We start from the raw sequence: 19,910 nt of genomic DNA, 5'->3' as shown, positions 1-19,910 counted from the left end.
TAGAGGCAGATTATGACATTAGAGTTTCCTTGAAATCTACTAAAGATGCATATATCTTTTCCATTAATCTTAAATCCAGCAGATATCATCACCTTCTTAAATTTTTCGTGCCACTGTTTTGAAGTTTGTTTCAAGCCATATAATGACTTGATTAATTTGCACACCTTCTTTTCTTGTCTAGGTAATACAAACCCTTCAGGTTGCTCCATATAGATCTCCTCTGCTAGATCGCCATTAAGGAAAGTATTCTTTACGTCCATCTGATGAATTATCAAATTATTAATAGCAGCTAAGGCAATCAAAAGCCTGATAGAAGAAATTCTTGCAACAGGAGCAAAAGTGTTAAAATAGTTAATCTCTTTCTTCTGCTTGAAACCTTTTGCTACCAATCTAGCCTTGTACTTATCCAACATTCCGTCTAACTTTAATTTCTTCCTGAAGATCCACTTGCAACCAATTTGCTTGCAACCAGGAGAAAGATCTACCAACATCCAAATATTGTTGGACATAATTGAATGCATTTCATCATCGATTGCTTCTCGCCAAAACGGAGCATCATGTGAGGACAACGCCTCGAAATAAGTTACAGGCTCATTCTCGATCATGAGAGTATAGAAGTCTGGTCCAAGGGCTTTGGCTTAGCAATTCTGGAGCTCCTCGTTGGTTCAAGTTCTTCTGAAGGATCAGAGGATTTTCTCTTCCTTGTGTTAGAATCTGAAGGAATATCATGTTCATTTTTGCCTTTTCTCTTTGAAAAAATATTGTAATGACCCGGTCATTTTCTACCCTTTCTTTTTTCCTCAGAATTTTACGGATGAATTTTTTTCGTTGAAATTTCTTTTCTGAGTTTAGTTTCTTGTCGCTTAGTGTTATCTCGAGTGCTCGGAAATGATTTCTAAGACTCTTTATTTTGGATTGACAACTTCTTTTGAGGATCGAGTCATTTCCACATTTTTCGTTTTTCGACACTATTCATTTTTCGTCCCTTTCCCTATTTTGTCTTTTCCCCGTTTGTCACTTGTTGGCATAACCCCACTCCTTGTTTTCAGAGTTGGTTTTTGACTTCACACATCTTCATTCTAAGTGGTTTCCATGAAATACGTATCTTTACTTTTGCAGTAAAGTACCTTGGTTGCTTCTGGTGTCCATAGGGGCATGGATGCACAATTCTTCAGAAACTTTTTCTTTTCTTGGGGTGTTTTTTATAAATATCTTTTGAAGATATTTTATTTCAGGGGTTTTTAAGAAAATATTTTTGGAAAATATTTTTGGAAAATATTTTCATTCTGGGTCATTAGTGCAGTTTTTACTTTTTGGAGGAGCCATTGTGCAATTAATGAAAGTTATCGCAAAAATACCTCGTTTTGAGCCTGGATCCTTGTACGAGATTCATTTTCACATTTCATTGAGTTGTGTACCCTTAGAATTGCCTTCTGGTCGTTTTCCCCCAGTTTTAGGGTTTCTGGCCCTAGTTGCCGCCGAACTTGTTCGGGGCATATCTGTCTACTCGGGACTCAATTTTTGACGTCGTTTCTTCCATTGTTCATATTTTCTTATTTTAGTTCTTTTTCGTTCACAGAGTTTTGCTATTTGAGCGTGTCTGCTCAAATTTCACTTTTCCGAACTTGGCGAGGCCCTTTCGGGGTACTTTTAGGGTTTTTTTTTTTCTATAAATAGGGTGACTTAAGAGAAAAAGTCAGATTTCTCTGTCGCTTTCCCCTCTCTTGGCCGGCAGCCATGGCAGCCAAGGGGCTGTCACCCTTCTTCTTCTTTTTTCGGCCACTTCCCTCGTGTGAAATGTTGTAATGCCTTGGTGTTTTATGCTTGCCTTGACGACGCGTATCTTTCCCCTTTATTAGAACCCATTTCTGACCATTCTGTGAGTTCGAGTTTGAAGTCAAGTTGCAATTTTCATGGGGCTTCCTTGGGGTTAATGTTCACCGTGTTGTCCCTGACACAACCTAGAAGTTTCGTTGGATTCGGAGCCGTTTCATTTCGGTGGGGTTCATCTCAAATCGAGATAGGGGATGTCTTAGGTTTATATTAATGTTGTATTGATTATTATATAAGTATATACAACTTGTAAACATGCCTTTGTTCAAGTTTTAGAATTTAATTTAATTATTTTCTATATTTAAGATTTAATTCTCATGAAGGTGTGTACCTTAGAATTAAATTGTGGCATGTTAGTAAATTATGCCTTAGTATGTATATCAACATATATTAAATTGGAAGTATTTGAATAAGAATTTCAAAATTTATTTAATATTTATCTTTTATAAAAATTTAATTCACATAATTGTATCAAGCATGAAATTAACTTATAATTTGATATTAAAGTAGGCCTTGGTAAGTTATTTAACATATGTTAAATTGAGGATATTTGGAGTTGTTTAAAAATCTAAATAAAATTAATTAATTAACTTAATTAATTTTATTTTAAGTATTATAGTCACTTAAATTGATTTTAGGTAGAATATATGTGAAGAACATGTTATATTCTTTTACATATATTAATTTGAGCCTAATTGGAATTTATTTGAAACCTAGAGACTTTTCATGTTAAGGTGATAATCTCATGAAATGTAATGCAATAAATTACCTTGTGAGCATATTACTAATTAGAAGTAGAATTAGTACTTGGGGCATCTTAAAATGGTAATTGGACTTAACATGATATGTGATATCACTGTCTTGAATAGCTTATTTAAATATATCTTGTGTAGGTATATAGTTTGTTAGAATATTACAATTGTTTATCTTGAAAGTTTGTTACTAAATTGAAGCTTATTTAGTACTTGGGCTTAGGATGGTAATGTGGCACAATTGTTTAAAATATTCTTACCTTGTGTATAAATTGCATATTGAAGACATGACATATCATATGCTATTTAGACTTGAATTCTAGGACATGGTTTGTGTGGACTTAACCTTACTTGCGTATGGAATATGGTAACTTGCATTTGATTTTGTATAAGTTTTGAACTTATTGGTCTTGGAAAGCTTGTGAGGACATAATTTATGTGATGGCTAGGGTTTGGCTCTAATATGGAGATAAGAGTCTTCTAAGTCATAAGTTCGCACTAGGTGGTACCTTGTGGGTCGTAATTACCCGAAAATACTTGTTTGGTCTAGCGACCGCATGTCCTTATCTTTCCACTATTTGATTTCGCATTTAATTTCAAGTTGTTAATCATGGATTACTTGTAACTTGAGAATTGATACTTGCTTTTGGATATTTGGATCATATTTAATATACTTGAACTTATATACTTGCTCCGCGAGTTAGATTTCATTTCGTATGCTTGTGCCATGTTTACTTGTTTTAGGTGTATCTCTTTTAGCTTAGTATACTTGTGTTCGTATACTTGATTTACGAGATTTTCATAAAATGTATACTTGTGTAAGTATGCTTAGACATTGCATGACTTGTCTTAATATGGTTTGGTATACTTGAAAATGCATGCTTGTATGTTGTATAACATGTTTTAACATTATTTAGTATACTTGAGCATGTATACTTGTATGCCGTTGTTCACTTTAAATTGCATGAGTAGCCTAGGATGCTCCCTGAGTCTCATTTTGACATAGACGTTAGGTGGCATGAGCCCCTTTGACATGTTTCACTTTAAGGTGATATAATTGTAAAATGCTAGGTCGATGCATGCTCATCTCCTAAGGTAGCTTTATGTTACTCACCCACGTAGTGGGGTCATTTTTCAGGTACAGGGACCTTGATTTAGGATGCACACTATACCATGGAAGTTTCGCAGACTTGAAGTATCATTTTCATGAAAATGTTGGCATGAAATCCTATTTGTAGCTTTATATGACAAAACTTGTAATTTTGTTCTAAATATGTAATGGGTACATGAGTACACTTTTTGTAATGTATTTGACATGTATGACATGAGGCCAAATGCTAAGCGTGCTTATAATTGCACTTGTACTCATTTGGCGCCACATTTTGTTTAAAAATGTATTCTTTCCAACTTTAGAGGTTTGGCATGTCCAATTTTGTAAATGAAATGTAATGAGGCCGTAGGCCATTGTAACATATTCAAAATGCTATATTACACTTGCGTGTATGTTCATATGTTCAATCTCTCTTAAAAAGAATTAGTTTTTGACCTATGCATGTGGGTGGAATGAATTATATAGGTTCCCTTGCAAATCACACATGTTTAGTAAAGCTTTTAGCAGGGCTCAAGGTGTTTCGGTGGACCGAAATACCATTTCGGTCGATCGGTGCCTTTTTGGTTTGTAAAAATGCACATTCCAATAGCCAAAAACACTTTTCAAGGCTATTTCGGTCGACCGATGGCTTATTTCGGTCTGCCGATGTAACCAACCCTCAAAAACATGATTTTAGAAAAGTTTCTGTGAAACTCTATTTCGGTCGACTGAAATAGCCCTCATACCCCAGTCTTCCAGATTTGGTTTCAGCACTAAAGTTCCAATTTCAAATGATCATAACTTCTTCATTTCTGATCCAAATGGAGTGATTCTTGAGCCTAAACTCAAGAATTTTGAGTCAGCTTTCCAATGGTACCCATGCCATTCTTAGATTCAAATCATAGTGGTAGTTATTAATGTTTTAGTGGGACAGTGTCAGTTTTCGCTTAAACCGTGAAAGGGCGTTTTGTGGAATTTTTTTATCCAAAGTTCTTAGAACATCTTGAAATATTGTAAAATGATTAGATTAGGTTGTATTCACCTTATTTGACTTGTTTAGAGTCAATTTCCCTTTTTAAATTGTAAATTGACCATTTCGCCCTTAATTAGCGAAATTTGTTCGTTTTTTACTCCCGTTTACTCGTTCGCCTCTTAAAGGTCCGTGACTTCATGGAAGGTCACAATGGTATCTTAGGGATAATTTATATCCCTAGAGACCTTAGTTTATCATTTGCTTCCGCATTTCGAATCCGTTACCGGGTTAACCTTCGGGAAATCACTACGACAAATATTCTTGAAGAAATTTGCATGAACTGACTCGATGATTGTATGAGGCAAGGAAGACTCCAAATTCAAGAATTTGTAGGCTTTACTGGTTGTTGAATAACCAATAAATACACAATCAATGCCTCTATGACCAATCTTCGATGTCTGCTGATATGGTAGTCTAACATAAGCTAAGCAACCCTAGACTCTAAAATAATTAACATTTGGTTTTCTTCCCCTCCATACTTCATATGGAGTCAAATTGACTTTCTTATGTATGACTCTGTTGAGAATATGGCAAGCAGATAACAAAGCTTTTACCCACATATTTTTAGGTAAGCCCGAACTGGTAAGCATTGAGTTCACCATTTTCTGTCAAAGTTCTGTTCATTCTTTCAGCTACTCCATTTTGTTGAGGAGAATAAGAGGCTGTCAGTTGTTTTTCGATTCTTTCATTTTCACATAGATGTTGAAACTTGGACTTAATGTATTCTCCTCCTCTATCTGATCGAATAACTTTGATGCTTGAATTCAATTGCTTTTCGACTTCTGCTTTATATGCCTTGAACTTGTCTAAAGCTTCATCTTTAGATCGTAAAGTATAGACATAGGTATATCTAGAACAATCATCAATAAAAGTGATGAAGTAAAAATGCCCTCTACGTGATAAAAAGTCCATTTCACATACATCAGTATGGATCAATTCCAATAGAGTGGATTTCCTCTTTATCGAATTGAAGGTTTTCTTAGTAATTTTGCATTTGCTACAAGTCACACATTGATCCATATGTGTTTTATCACAAATTGTAATTAACCCCTCATTAACCATTTGATTAATGGACTTAAAATTCACCTGGCCTAATCTGCCATACCATAAATCAATTGACTCTGCAATATAAGTAGAAATGATTTCATTTTCAACATTAAGTTTAAACAAACCATTTGCAGCATAGCCTTTCCCAACAAACACACCGTTCTTAGACATAATGAAATTATTAGATTCGAAAACCATCTTGAATCCATGCTTAGAGAGGAGGGCACCAGACACCAAATTCTTGCGAATATCTGGAATATGTAGCACATCTTTCAAAGTAATCACTTTTCCGGAGGTAAACTTTAAGTCCACGCTTTCTTTACCGACAACCTTAGAAGAGGAAGAATTTTCCATGAACATTGACACTATTTCATAGGTTTTGAAGGAGTTAAGATTCGTTGCAATATGGCGAGTTGCTCTAGTATCAATCCACCACTCCACTGAGGTTCCAATGACAAAAGCCTCAGTGATTACAGAGGTTAAATCTTCCTTAGCGTATTTCTTAGGCTCTTTTTAGTTCATGAGATCAGCCTTACGTTTTCGATAATCTTTAGCAAAATGGCCGATCTTATGACAATAGAAACACCATTTGTCTTTTGCATTTGTACCAAAGCCAAAGCATATTTTGAAGCTTTTAGAAGACTTGGCTTTCAAATCATTCTTCTTGACGGTTTTGTTGTGAGACCTTTCCTCAACAACATGAGCTTTTACTGTTGTTTCTTTAGAATCTTGCTTGACATCACGATTTCTGGTTTCTTCTTTAATGAAGATGTGTTGCATTAATTGCTCTAGAGTAATATCTTCCTTTTTGTGCATGAGTTTATTACGAAAATCCTTCCAAGATAGAGAGACTTTTGTAATAATAACCCTTACATGGAAGTTCTCATCAAGAGACATTCTAGCAGCAATAATATTGTTTGCTATGAGTTGAAATTTTTGTGCTTGCTCAAAGATTGACCTTCTATCTTCAATCTTGAAGCCCACATAATTAGAAGCCAAAAACTTTTTGGTGTAGGCCTCCTCAGTTGTGTAGACTAATTTGAGAATGTCCCATAACTCTTTGGCAGTTTTGCATTTCTTCGAGTATTGATCATAAAAGGTGTTGACCATACCACTAAGGATATGATTACGACAAAAGTAATCATCGTTAATCCACCTTGAGATCTTCTCGTTGATCGAACTAACTTGATTAGACGGCGTCTTGTCTTTTAGAGGAGTTAGACATGGCTTAGTCAAGACATAAGCAATTTTCAATTGTCGAAGGAAAAATTCCATCTTTCCTTTCCACCGAAAGTAATTTTTACCATCAAAAGTCTCGATATTCGGTTGAAAAACCGAAGAAACAGTGTTGGACAGCAACAAAGATGAAGCCATTGGAGAGAAAGTTATCTTCAAATTGTTGGAACTAATATATTAAAAATGGTGAATATCGAGGCTTAGAGGCGCGTAATCGCTTCTTCAAGATAGTTGAAGCATCTCCCACGTGCAACGGAAGACAAATGGCAGCACTATCTCCGGGATTTAACTAAGCCCAGATATCAAAACTGTATGTTCATGAAGGTTACACTTCTTCTTCATAAACTTGTGTATTTATCTCGGTCCGATCAACAGAAAATATGAAACTCACACACTCAAACTCAATAATTTGAAAACATTTTTTTTTCAAATCTCTTTTTCTCTCTTACTTGTATTGAGAGTGTGTGATTTGTAGGCTTCGCAAATCTACTATTTATATTAGCACAAGTAGGGATATAATAAATTAGTATTAACGAAGCTATATTTAATTTTTCACTTAAATAACACATAAGGTAAATTAATATATAAATTATAGAAAACTTTATTGAAAACTTCATTAAGAATTCAGTTAGAGTTTTAGTTATTTAATAAATAAAAAATTTGAAACATAACTCCAACACAATTAACAACTACAACATAAGAAAACAAACAAAAGACATGGAGACTTCTTTAACCAATAATATTTTAAAACCAACTTAACACGTTAATTTGAACAAGTACCCATTATCCCAAATACCGATTAAGCTATTGAAAAGATTGATGATCATTTTCAATAGACAAGAGTTTAGCCTTTATTTATGACATGAGTATAACACGAGTAAGGTAGGGTTCGACAGTCTTCTGCGTTTATGTAGAAAATTGTCGAGTGTTGAGAGAGTTAAGATTCTAGAATATTAAACAGGGAGATACATAAAGTGCAGAGATATTTAAATATAATAAGTTATAGATGTCCAATAATGAAGGGGATGACTATATATATAGGTTGGAGTATCATTAATTTGTAACATCAAGCTTTGAGAGTGAGGTGACAGTGTAAGGAGTTGGTGGAACAAAACCGACATAAGTTTGAATTTCTTGGTTCTCTGTTGATAATATCAGCCTAATTTCTTCCTATATCAATTTCTAATATTGTTATTTGTTGCTTAATTTTTGTACACTTGATTCATACGGTGTAACAATTTGTTTGCTTAAATTATTTGTGAAATCGATTTTTTTTTTTTTTTTCCTGCTGTAGTTTTGAGTTCATTAAATGATCAATTTAATAAGTTAGAAATATCGATCGGATTCGGATAAAATCAATATTGATGTGTGAGTAATAATAATTCACACTAAATAAAACATCTTCTCAATGAAAACTATGCCAACTATTACATTCTTACTCTAATTTTAAGAGTTCTTTATAACTTCAGAAGTATTTACATCCTAACTCTAATTTTAAACCAAAAGGACATACTCAAGCTGTTCATAAGTATTCCTATCACAATGAAAACAATAAAATCGATTACCCCCAAAAATAAAAAAATTAAACCTATCCTATCACAATTTGAAGGAAGCATCATGCAACCCTCTCAAATTCCATTTTACCTCAATGACAATCTCTAAAAGAGGAGCAATGTCAAAATGTTACGTCTTGTTTATCAAAAAAAAATATATATATACATGTAGGGTATACTTGACTGATCAAAAGTTATTAGTGAAACAATTTACCTTAACTAATTGATCTAAAAATCTTTTCTTTATGGCTATGTTTGGTTATTATGGAATTATAATTGATGGAATTGAAGAAAACTTTAATTCAACTTTTATAACTTTCAATTAAATTTTTTTTTCTTTTTTTTCGATTCCATTAATTTCAATTTTAAAGATGCTAATTCAAAATTTTAATCTACCTATATTAACAGTCTTAAGTCCATTTGAAAGGACATTTTGAAAGTCTTACTATGATTTAACGTGAATATGATGTGTAGGACCGGATGGGGTTTAATCAGAAAATTGGATGTTGGAGTTAAAAAGCATATCTTTATTGTCTCTCATACTAGGAAGAGTAAAATACTGCCCAATTCCATCCCACTGGGGCTCAAAATATCAGCAACTATTTAAGGAATTTTAATTAAGCCAAGGTTATTGAGTGATCTATTAACCATTGACAAGTTTTTTTTTTTTAACCTCGTTCAATGGCCATTCATTCCACTTACTGTTGCCTCCTTAGTCAAGTAGATTACCCAAAATGTTGATTGAGTAGGTTAGGTTTATCCTTCTTAACCGACATCCAATTAACTGATGAATCGTAATCTTTGAGAATTATCATCATCTGGAGCTGAAAAGAAACACATGGTCGAGGTGGTTCGTCGACGTAGACTAGTGGGTCAAAATATTCCCATCAAATATATTAGAGCATTATTGCAAATGTGTTACTAAAATTTCCAAATGATCGAGGATACACACCCAAAAATGCCCGACTTTTTTTTCTTCTTCTTTTTATTTATTTATTTTTTGAGAAAAAAACCTCACTTTCATCCTTAAAAGAAGTAAGTAGTTTGGTTTAGAAGAGGACATGCAGGGTGTCACACCAAATTTGGCAATACATTGCATTTAAGTCCTCTCAATGAGCAAGTTAAGTTTGATATGTTGAAAAAAATCCATATATGACATGCACTTTGTGGAGTGATGGTTTAGGCCAAAGGCTTGACAAGTTTTGTGTGGCAGTGGTTGATGAGGGGTTTATTATGTTGGTAAGCAGCTCATCCCCACATCGGGATGTATCAAAGTGGTAGTGTTTGTAGGGCCCATTTTTATTAAAAAAACAAAAGGGACCCAAAACTCTGACTTGTGGCCTATTCTACTTTTCTTAAAAGTGCATGCCCTCCCATGGTGTTGGTCCTTATCAATAGGTTGTAAAGACACAAGTGTTCTTGTCAGGGGCATTTAAGACTATATATTTGATGTTAACTTCATTCATTAGCACATGCAAATTTCAAGACTAGATCACCTTTTTTTTTTTTTTTTTTCTCCCAAATTTTTTTTTTAAATACGGGGTTTGGTATTAATTTAAACTGCAAATCCTCTGTACCTTATATGGGTTTCATTAATTATGTTTTTGTATATTTTTATATTTTTTATTATATTTCTTTATTTGCTCATTTAACCCTTTTGTCACATGAATATTTTCATAATTGTTAAATGAATTTGGAAGCATCGACGGTTAGAAAAGTATTATACTCGTCTAATTAAAACAAAGTGATTTTTATATAATATTTGTAATATTATAGTGAAAGCCAATCTTATTTTCTAATGTTAAAGCAATGTTTTTGGTTTTACTTTTTATTGACCCAAGTGACTCCAAGCATACTGAGACAATTTGTATTTATTTATTTATTATTATTATTATTATTTTACTTCAACGGTATTTTCGATTGTTTTTTCAGCCTTACAACCTATAATATATATATAATAAAAAAAGGTAAAATCACAAAACTTCATTTTCATTAGTTTTGCCGTCAAACCCTAACAGAAAAATAGCACGAGTGTCATGTGTGATATTTTACTACCTATATGACCGGATTGTCCCCTTAAAATCTAATATTGTTGAAAAATCACAACAACAACAAAAAAAACACCTATTCTATCAATTTCTATCGTATAAACCTTATACCAACAAACAGCTCCAGAACTAACAAAATTGATCATTTAAGTCTATTATATTAAGAATTTGTTAGTTATAGTATCAAATGACTAACTTGACCTCAATTTTTCACACTCACCAATCAAGTTGATCTAGCAATATAAATAAAAGAAATGCAATGACATATATGTTAGCAATATTTGGCCGAAACATGCTGGAACACCATTTAATTCAGAGAAAACGAAAGAAATACCTAACATTTATGTTTGCAAAATCGATTTAAAGTTGGTTCTTAAAAGTTAATTTTGGTAATAAAATACTCAAATTAGGCACACGATACTCATGAGAAATTTTTTCTTCTTATGATTTCGGAGCAAATTAACAGAAAGGGAGTAAATTGATAAATTTTTTAAAACGTCAAGTGGGTTTAATGGAGTTTAGTTACAGGAGGTTATACGATGAAATATAAGGGGGTTTTGTGGTTTTTTTTTTTTTAAATTAAAAAGTAAGGTAAATTTTGTTATTTCACTTCTGTTTTATTATTATTATTATTATTTTAACACCAACAAAGAATTTCGATTAAGAAAGAGAACAAAAATAATCAAAGAGAAGAGCATCTAACAACCATTGGGACGAAATACTCCACTCACAATCACCACGATTGGCTTCAAAAGCCTTCATGCTTAACAAGTGAGTTACAATATTTCCTCCACAAGGAATCCATGCCAAATGATTATTTTTGTTAGTTTAGGAGTTATTTGTTAATTAAGGAGTTTATATAATTAATTTTTATTGTAAAAGTTATTTTTTGTGATCTTACCCCTAAAAAATTGATATTCACACTTGAGTTTCTCCACTTTCATTTCGCGTAATTGTTTTTTTAAAAAAGAAAAAATACAAATTCAATTAGAGGGTAACCTAAAAAAGTGGAGTTTTAATATTATTTCTCTTGCCGAATGAATTCACAAAAGATTTTTTAATTTATTTTTGGAAATAAACTCACAAAAATTAGGGATTTGAATTTTGAACCATTAACCTAGCTACATATCTTTGTAAAGAATTTTTAAACTTGAAAACTCATCGAAGTATTTTAAATTGCACGAAAACTAGAATATGCCTTTTTAAAGTTATATAGAATTATACATATATGGAGTAAAAAAATGAGCAAATTTGAAGTAAAAACTTCAGGATTAGCTTTTTTTCACTACTAATTTTGCAGCCAAACAATCATATACATTGAAGGAATGAAGTGTCAGAATTGAAAATATAAGCAAGACTGTGGGCTTTAAAATTAACGTCTCCATATTTACTTTTTCCTTTTCTTTTATTTTATTACTTTTCATGTTTATTTTATTGGGTCATTGCCCATAGACATTAGACGACACGAATTTTATACTTTAATTAGTCCCCCTCTGCCTCTATATCACTTTCTCTCTCATCTGGATCATCCAGTTAAATGAGCCTTCTCTCTCCTCTTTCTCTCTCTAAAACTCTATGTTTCTCTCTCATCTGCACTCAGCCCTGCAACTGATTATCATCAGATCAAACATTTTCCCTAGATTCTACTACACTTTTTGCTGATCTCAACTCCGATTTTCTATCTGTTGCATACAAACATCGAGCTCACCCAGCCGTCAAGCATCGAAATCAGTAAAGTTTCTCTCTCATTTTCGATCGAGACTCTTTCTCTCTATATTATATATATATATATATATATCTAAAACCTAAATTCAAGGCACTATCCTCAGTGTTCTTTGTCACTTCGTATTCTCACTGAACTTCACAGTTCACTCAATTTTTTCAAGATTGAAAAGTGTATATGAAGCATTTTTCATACATTCAACAACTGTTGCCCTGCAACTGTTGCAATTTCGATGCTGGAAGTGAAGATCATGAGCTCTGATTCGATTATCGGAGGCGGATTGGAGTTTGAGTATGCGAATTGGGGTTTATGTGCGAGTGTCAGTTGGAGTATGAGGTTATTGGATGAATTAGTGAATGCGAGGGTTTGGTGTTGAGAATGGGAGTGCGAAGATTGGTATCTAGATCTTGGCTTTGTTCGACGAATTGATATTTTATTTTTGTGATGTCGAGGACGGACAGGATGAATTCAGATGCTAATAGGACTGGTGGCACGGTTGAAAGGGACATTGAGCAGGTAAATTTTCATTATTTCTTGACAGTTTTCAAGCTTTTAGTTGTTCAATGATACAAGAACTACTCCTATTATTGTGAAATGTGAAACTTAGACGATTTAGTAGCATATATTAGATTCAAAGACCACCTAGGAAGCACAAAGGCTTCTGCGAAGGAGTTTTGTGTGTCATTTAGTCTTGGATGCTTCCATGATTTAAAAATAAATTTAATTATTTTGCACACTTAGCCAACACTTCTAACACTTCGCCGAACTACCGAAACACTTGGCTCAATTTCTAACACAAACAAACATATAAACATTAGCTATGTTTGGCAATCTTGGAAATAATATGAACAATTGTCAGTGCCCGACTTATTTTATTTTAGAAAAAGTGACATTACATGGTCACAAGTTAAGCATACAATGATATTTATTCATATAGGCAAAAGTATAATTGTAATGATAAGGTAGTGAAATAATAACGTCTATAATAAAACAAGCATTACAATTTTTGTATGATTTCATCTTCTAAATTATGGTGGTGTAAGTCTTAGTATATAAATTAAAATTAATTAAAGTTCTATAATAGTCTTTCTCAAAAAGGGTATATAAATAAAAAACTTACATTCATATGTAATTATGTTCACACCGTATTTTGTCATACTTTTTTAAGATTCAAGGTGTAGAAGCATCATGTCTGTGTCTATGCTATTTAGAAGACCACTTTGTGCGCGCGCGCGCGTGCGTGCGTCTCGTGCGTGTATTACTAGCTCGTTTATAGAGGGTTGGTAGATCATGAGATGGTAGAAAAGTACGCCATTGTTTTATGAGATGGAATTTTGGGCTTCCTTGTACACTTTGGTCCTTTACTTTGTTGAATTTATTATATAAGCACTGTCATTCTCTTTTATGGTGTTAGAGTTCTGTGTAAAATTGGATTGCCACTGATAAATTACAGCATGACTGAGTATTGCCATTGCACACTACATAATGTAAATGACTAACATATTCTTACATGAATGGGCTGGAAAGTAGGCACTTGAATTGACTCTTTAAAGTGTTTCTAGGCTGGTTAACTTCTAATTTTATTTTTTGGTAAGCATAGTTTGTTTTGCAATCAGGCTTTTGACTTGTGTCGGGATGTTGCTTTCTGTTCCTAATTCCCCCGTGTTGTAGTGGAAGTTTTCCCTATTGGAATAGATAAATTGGTCAACTTCTTAACTGTAACATATTTTTGTTAAAAATAAAACAAAATAACTGTAACGTCCGTCTCTAAGTCTCTTATTGTTAAGAAACCCAAACAGGACTACTAGAAAAAGTGTATTTTAAGATATCAACTAATCAAACACACACACATATCTAAGAAAAACTAATGAAAGTTGATTGAGACTAACTAGGCTTGAAACTGAACTTAGAAACAAAGCAATAATTACAAAGTACCTAAGAGGCCACAATTGCCTTGCTACCTCCCAAGGTCCAATGTAGAATTAAACAAACAAATTTCATTTCATAAAGTACCTAAGAATATTCTTACATTATTTTATAAAGTACCTAAGAATATTGCTTGGTTGAAATTAGCAAACAAATTTCAACCAAGCATTTTAGCCAACTCAATTTTGCCACTCCTTCCAATTCAGAATGCTCTTGGACTGAAAAAATTATTTGTCCTAAAGAAAATTCATGTGAAGCGGCCTTTGGTTGGTTTTTCAGCAAATTTGGCCTTTGGTTTCTAGAAGTGGTGGTATTTATTAAGCCAACCAATTGCTATTGCACCTTAAAGACTTCATTTGTTATCTTGTGGGTTATCATTATTTTCCAAGTGTGTCCCATTTTTGTATGTCCTCTCTCCTCCTTGTACATGCTTCAAACTGAACCAAATTACTATTTGATGTTGTAACAGGTCTTTTTGTTTTCACATGATTAAACTATCTTGGTTGACTTCCTCCTTTTTTTTTTGGCTCAGATTAGTTGCCCTTTTCAGATCTTGTCCTGAAATATTGCTACCCCTAGCTTTTTATCAATGGATTCAAGTTTTGCTTATAATTTCTTTTCCAATAGCTTATTTTTGTTAACAGCTCATCTTAGCAACGTTATTTGTGGTTTTCATTTTCAGCATTGTCTCACAAACTCTTGAAAGATAATGGTTTTGAAAATGCTTGATGCTTTAAAATCTTAAATTTCATGGCTGACAATAAATAATTTGTTGTATATATTGCCATTAAAGGAATTTAATTTCTGATAGCTCTAAAATTGGTAAAATTATTGTGGGCCTATGAAGTAGGGACATATAATATGGGATACCGATACGTACATGTTATATTCACAACATTTGGACAAAATTCCACACGTCCCTTTGCTTATTGGGCCCAAAGCAGTGCAGTCTTTCCTGGCCAAATCAAGCTTTGGGGCTTTTTGCTACGCTACTTAACAATAGAAATCCATTTTTTTATTGCCTTGCCCCAACTTCTTTATGTTTGACCATAAAAAATTTAACAAGTGTGTGAAACCCCCAATATGTTTTTATTCAGTATCCTATATTGAAAAGGCGTTATATGTCCAAGGCATGCTTGATATATGTCCTGCAGTAGTATTTAAGAAGTACAGGACTGCCTTCAAAATAATAAGTGTTTTTGAATTAATAGGAAGTATGGGACATGCACGTAAGGAAGCATATGAGTGGTTTGGATATGAATACGAGAAGGACATCACTCATTCTTAAAAGTATCCATTTTTACCTGGCTGTGAGCTAAGATTTTAGGGAACTTATAGGTTTTAGGGTTTGAAAAAAGGTTGAGAAAAGTTAATGGCCCTTTAAATGGAAAATAATCAAAGTAGGCTTGAATTTGAAAGTGATAAGTTGCTGACAATTTTGGGTAGTGACTTTGAATAAGCCTGTAAAAGTTCATGAAAAGGGTTAAGGTAATTAAACTTATGTTTTATGGTGAAAATTCTGGTTAATATAGTTGTTGACAACCATCTACTCTAAAAGCTTAAGCTATTAGAGAGGGTGTAACGTAAATATTAAATCCTTCAACACGACCCCTCACGTGTGGCCTTTTGGTCTAACACGTGTTTCAATTTTTAATCACAGGGTGAACAAGAGGTTTGAACTTGAGGCCTTTGGCTCTGATACCATGTTAACAACCATCTACTTTAAGTTTAAGCTATTAGAGAGGGTGTAACTTAAATTTTTAAATCCTTCAACAATAGTGAATTCAGTATTGTAGTAAGTTAGAGAGAAATAGGTGTGAATAAATAAGATGTTTGAAGATTCTCATATATAATCCCTTATTCATCACACCAAGGAGTAGTTTCGGTAGCTGCTACAAAATTCTCTACACTAAATTAATGTTGTGAAAGAACCAGCTACCTGATTTCTGTTCGTGATTGGCTCGGTTAAAGGATTCTATAGAGGACATTTTTTCTGTTTTTTACGTTCTCTAACTCCATTTTTATCCTGTTTTTGTGAATATACAATTCTATTACTCTTTATCCATGCTTTACTATTGTTATCTACCTTGAAGCTAGATAACTTTCTTCCTGGCTGCATATGTGCTGAATATGTTTAATTTAGGTTTTTTGCTGATCTTTACAACAGGCCATTACTGCTTTAAAGAAAGGGGCGTATTTGCTCAAATATGGAAGAAGGGGGAAGCCTAAGTTTTGTCCCTTCCGGCTGGCAAATGTAAGTTGGATTTAAAATTTCAAGATAATTTTGTGCCTTATATTCTAGTGTTTTTGTTCTACTTGCTCATTCATTAATTATTATTGGTGTTGGGATACATTTCAAGTATTGATAAATCAACTCAACTCTGCAAAGCCTTTTCACAACTCCCAGGGTGAATCCTGTTTCACCATTTGGCTCTTGCATTGTCCAAGGCAATACTTCCCCATCAAACTACATGCTATCATATCTCTCTTTACTATCTCAACACATGTTAGTTATGGTTTTCTCCTTCCTCTAGCATTACCCTCAACTCAACAGTGCCTTTTCCAAACTACTTGGGATCAGCTACATGAATCCTATTCTTTCATTCCACTCTATCTAAGGCCGTATCCTTCTGTCAAACCACACGTTACCATACCCTTCCTAAATTTTTTTTTTTTTTGATAAGTAAAAGTTTATTAGAAAAGTATTCAAAAGGGGAACACATCCCTAATACACAAGGGGAACGCGTCCCTAATAAATTGCTTTGGAAGTTTTGAAACATATCCTTCCTAATTAACTCTAACTACATTAACTTTGGTCTTCTTCTTCCCCTAGAATTTCCCTCAATGTGGACCATATCGTTCTTCCTGACTAATGATAAAATATCAAGCATTGATGGTGTTAAAATTATTTATGCATTTCCTTATCTGTTCTTCATGCAATCAGAACTTGGGATCAGTTATGTGTATTATTCAGCTTTCATCAGTTAACTTTTTGAAACATTGTTAAATATTGTTAAAAGCGCATGTAAGATACCGTAGTCAGAAACATAAGATATCTTTGTATATTTCTGTATCTTGTATGTTACTCAGAAATTGTAACTATCTTTGGATTGATGTTTGTGGTCTTACTGACCATCTGGATAGCATCATGACAATAGGAATCAAGCACCAGTTTTGCATATTTTTCTGTTCCCAATGATTTACATTTGGGGCCTCCTTCATTTAATTCTATCTGGATTCAATTGGATTCTCTTTTTTAAACGCATCCAAGATGTAGTTAGAAACATAGGGTGATAGGTATGATTCAGTACTTTTAATCTTAATCAGCGGTCACCTTTTAACTGGTGATGTTGGCGATGTTACTCAGAACCATTGCCTTTTTTTTTTTTTTATAAGTCAGAACCATTGCCATTTTGAACATGAATTTAGCTTCATGTTCAAAAGCCAAGCAGAGATTTTCTCAGTGGGTCCGTAATATGAATTTTTATTTAATAAAAAAGCACAAAATTTTTTATTAAACAATAAAATTCTGTAAATGAACCACAGCTCATCAACAACTACTAATAATAGTAATTGAAAAGAACAAGTGGAAAATTTCACCCTGCAATTGGAGAATTGGAGAAAAGGAGAAAACTTCCACTCTGCAATAATTTTTTTAAATAAATGTAAACAAGAATTTTGGGAAACTTGTACTTCCTCTTTCTTCTTTTTAAAGGAAGATGGATTCCACAAATTTGGAATTCCTTTAAACACAGGTATCCATATATTCCCTCATTATTTTTCTTCCTTTTCTTATTTGATTCTCCCTGTCTTTCTCTTACATACACAAACACAAAGCAATTCCAAGTTTAGCATAAAAAAAAATTAGTCTTTTTTTAAAAATAAATAAAAAATTTCTTTACATTTTAATATTAGATTTTGATCTGGACCTTTTTTTAAAGAGGATGATATAGCAGTTAATTGTGGAAAATCCCTAATATTTAGGCAAAAAATAGATTTTTTTTTTTTTTTTTTTCCGAATTTGAGTATGGTCAAGTGGCCCTACTGGAGACCATGTGGCTTTGCCCTGTTCATGTCGGGCAGTGCTTCTAACTCTAACCTACTTATAGAATTGCCATCTGTAGTTGTTTTCAAATTACGCTACACTACTTATCTCTCTGGTTGGCAAGTATACTTCGTCTTATCACATATGATATTTATACTGACTTGTCACATCTAAATCTATTCTGCATTAGTCCAATCATTTTATCTCTTGTTTCTCTGCGTAATTTTGCAGACAGATTGTTGAGTCAATTGTCCAATGATATGCAATTGAAGTGTATATTCATTCATTACAGCCATCCTACTCATTGGAAATTTTAATGTACAAGATGGGCACGTATGCCTTATATATGCATATCTATTTTTTCTAATAGACATACTTAACTTTATATAGCTTCCTACTTCTACATTTTCTCTCACTTTTATATGCATATCCATTAATATACTTAACTTTCAGTAGCTTCCTACGTCTACATTTTTTTTAATGCTGAACAACTGGTTGTTCTTCTGTATTGTCTTTGGTAGCTCAGGTGATTTTTGACTGATTATTGGTGGAAAATTCACTAGTAACTATTAAAAAATGATATTACTTGCTTTCAGGATGAATCTGTTCTAATATGGTTCTCGGGCAAGGAGGAGAAACATCTTAAACTAAGTCATGTGTCCAGAATTATTTCTGGACAGCGCACTGTAAGTTTCTTGCTACTGATATGACATCCTCTATGACTAATGTCATGACGTTTATAAGTTGTGGAGAAATGTGATAACTTGTTGTCTACAACAATTGATAAAATTGCTAATGGAAGATAGATTTTTCCATCCCAACAGTCTTATGGTTTTTGTCTCATTTTTGGTACTGGGATATTGCTACCATAATTGATATGGCTTATTTGTTTGACTGCTGAAAATACTGAATCCTTGGGATCAAGAATAGCATTCACGTGATTGAGATGCAATTTTTTTCATCTTAACAATGTGTCCACAGGAATCACTTCTATGTTTATTCCTTTCTCTACTTGACGTCCCTCTTTGTCCGTAATTCTTGACCCAATTATCAAAAATTTTCAGCTCACTTAGATTTACTTTGTGCATAATCTGCTTTTTTATTTTATTATTATATCTATCAAATACCGTGTTTGTGTGCGTGGATGAGTTGGATAATATAGCAGTACCGTAGCATATATATATATTTAATAACTTGCTTTTCATCACGTGATTGACTTTTATCAGTTGTCGACCAGGGGGATTTGGGGTGTCAATTTCAAGGACAGGTGGCATTGGGTCATCAATTTGTAATATAGTCCATTGGTTACAAAAGGGCAAACTCCTAGAGAGGATCTATATTATTATATCATATTCCTACTAGCATTGTTTCCCCCCCCTCTTAAAAGTAGCATCAATCGTTAATTCATTGCAATATAGTACAAGGTAAAAGACTTTCTGATGAGATGATAATTGTCTAGTGGAGATTTGAAATCTGAAATGAAGAAGTCTGCTATGGCTTGTCAATAATATCTTTTTATTAATTATACTAGGGGAATTGGAGTATATTTTGCTGGGTTATGAGATAATTTTTCTCAATCAAGAGTTAATGTGGCTGAAAAGATTTTGGCCTTCAATTCTTACCA

At 33.2% G+C, this 19,910-nt stretch overlaps 1 protein-coding gene across 1 annotated transcript in view; it reads left to right on the top strand.

Annotated features, from left to right (window-relative positions):
• The first annotated feature begins 12,076 nt into the window (after positions 1 to 12,076).
• LOC132311492 (PH, RCC1 and FYVE domains-containing protein 1-like) overlaps positions 12,077 to 19,910 on the top strand; it is a 20,300-nt gene continuing 12,466 nt past the window's right edge. The window contains exons 1-3 of the mRNA XM_059809402.1: positions 12,077 to 12,831; positions 16,409 to 16,495; positions 18,883 to 18,972. Of these exons, the coding sequence (XP_059665385.1) occupies positions 12,760 to 12,831; positions 16,409 to 16,495; positions 18,883 to 18,972 (249 nt within the window). The 5' untranslated portion in view covers positions 12,077 to 12,759. The remainder of the gene's footprint in view (positions 12,832 to 16,408; positions 16,496 to 18,882; positions 18,973 to 19,910) is intronic.

This window comes from Cornus florida, unplaced genomic scaffold (genome assembly GCF_030987335.1).
Source record: "Cornus florida cultivar Cherokee Brave unplaced genomic scaffold, ASM3098733v1 CherokeeBrave_3.0.0_Hap2_Chr06, whole genome shotgun sequence".
Taxonomy (NCBI): domain Eukaryota; kingdom Viridiplantae; phylum Streptophyta; class Magnoliopsida; order Cornales; family Cornaceae; genus Cornus; species Cornus florida.
This window is presented reverse-complemented; position numbering and strand designations above follow the sequence as displayed.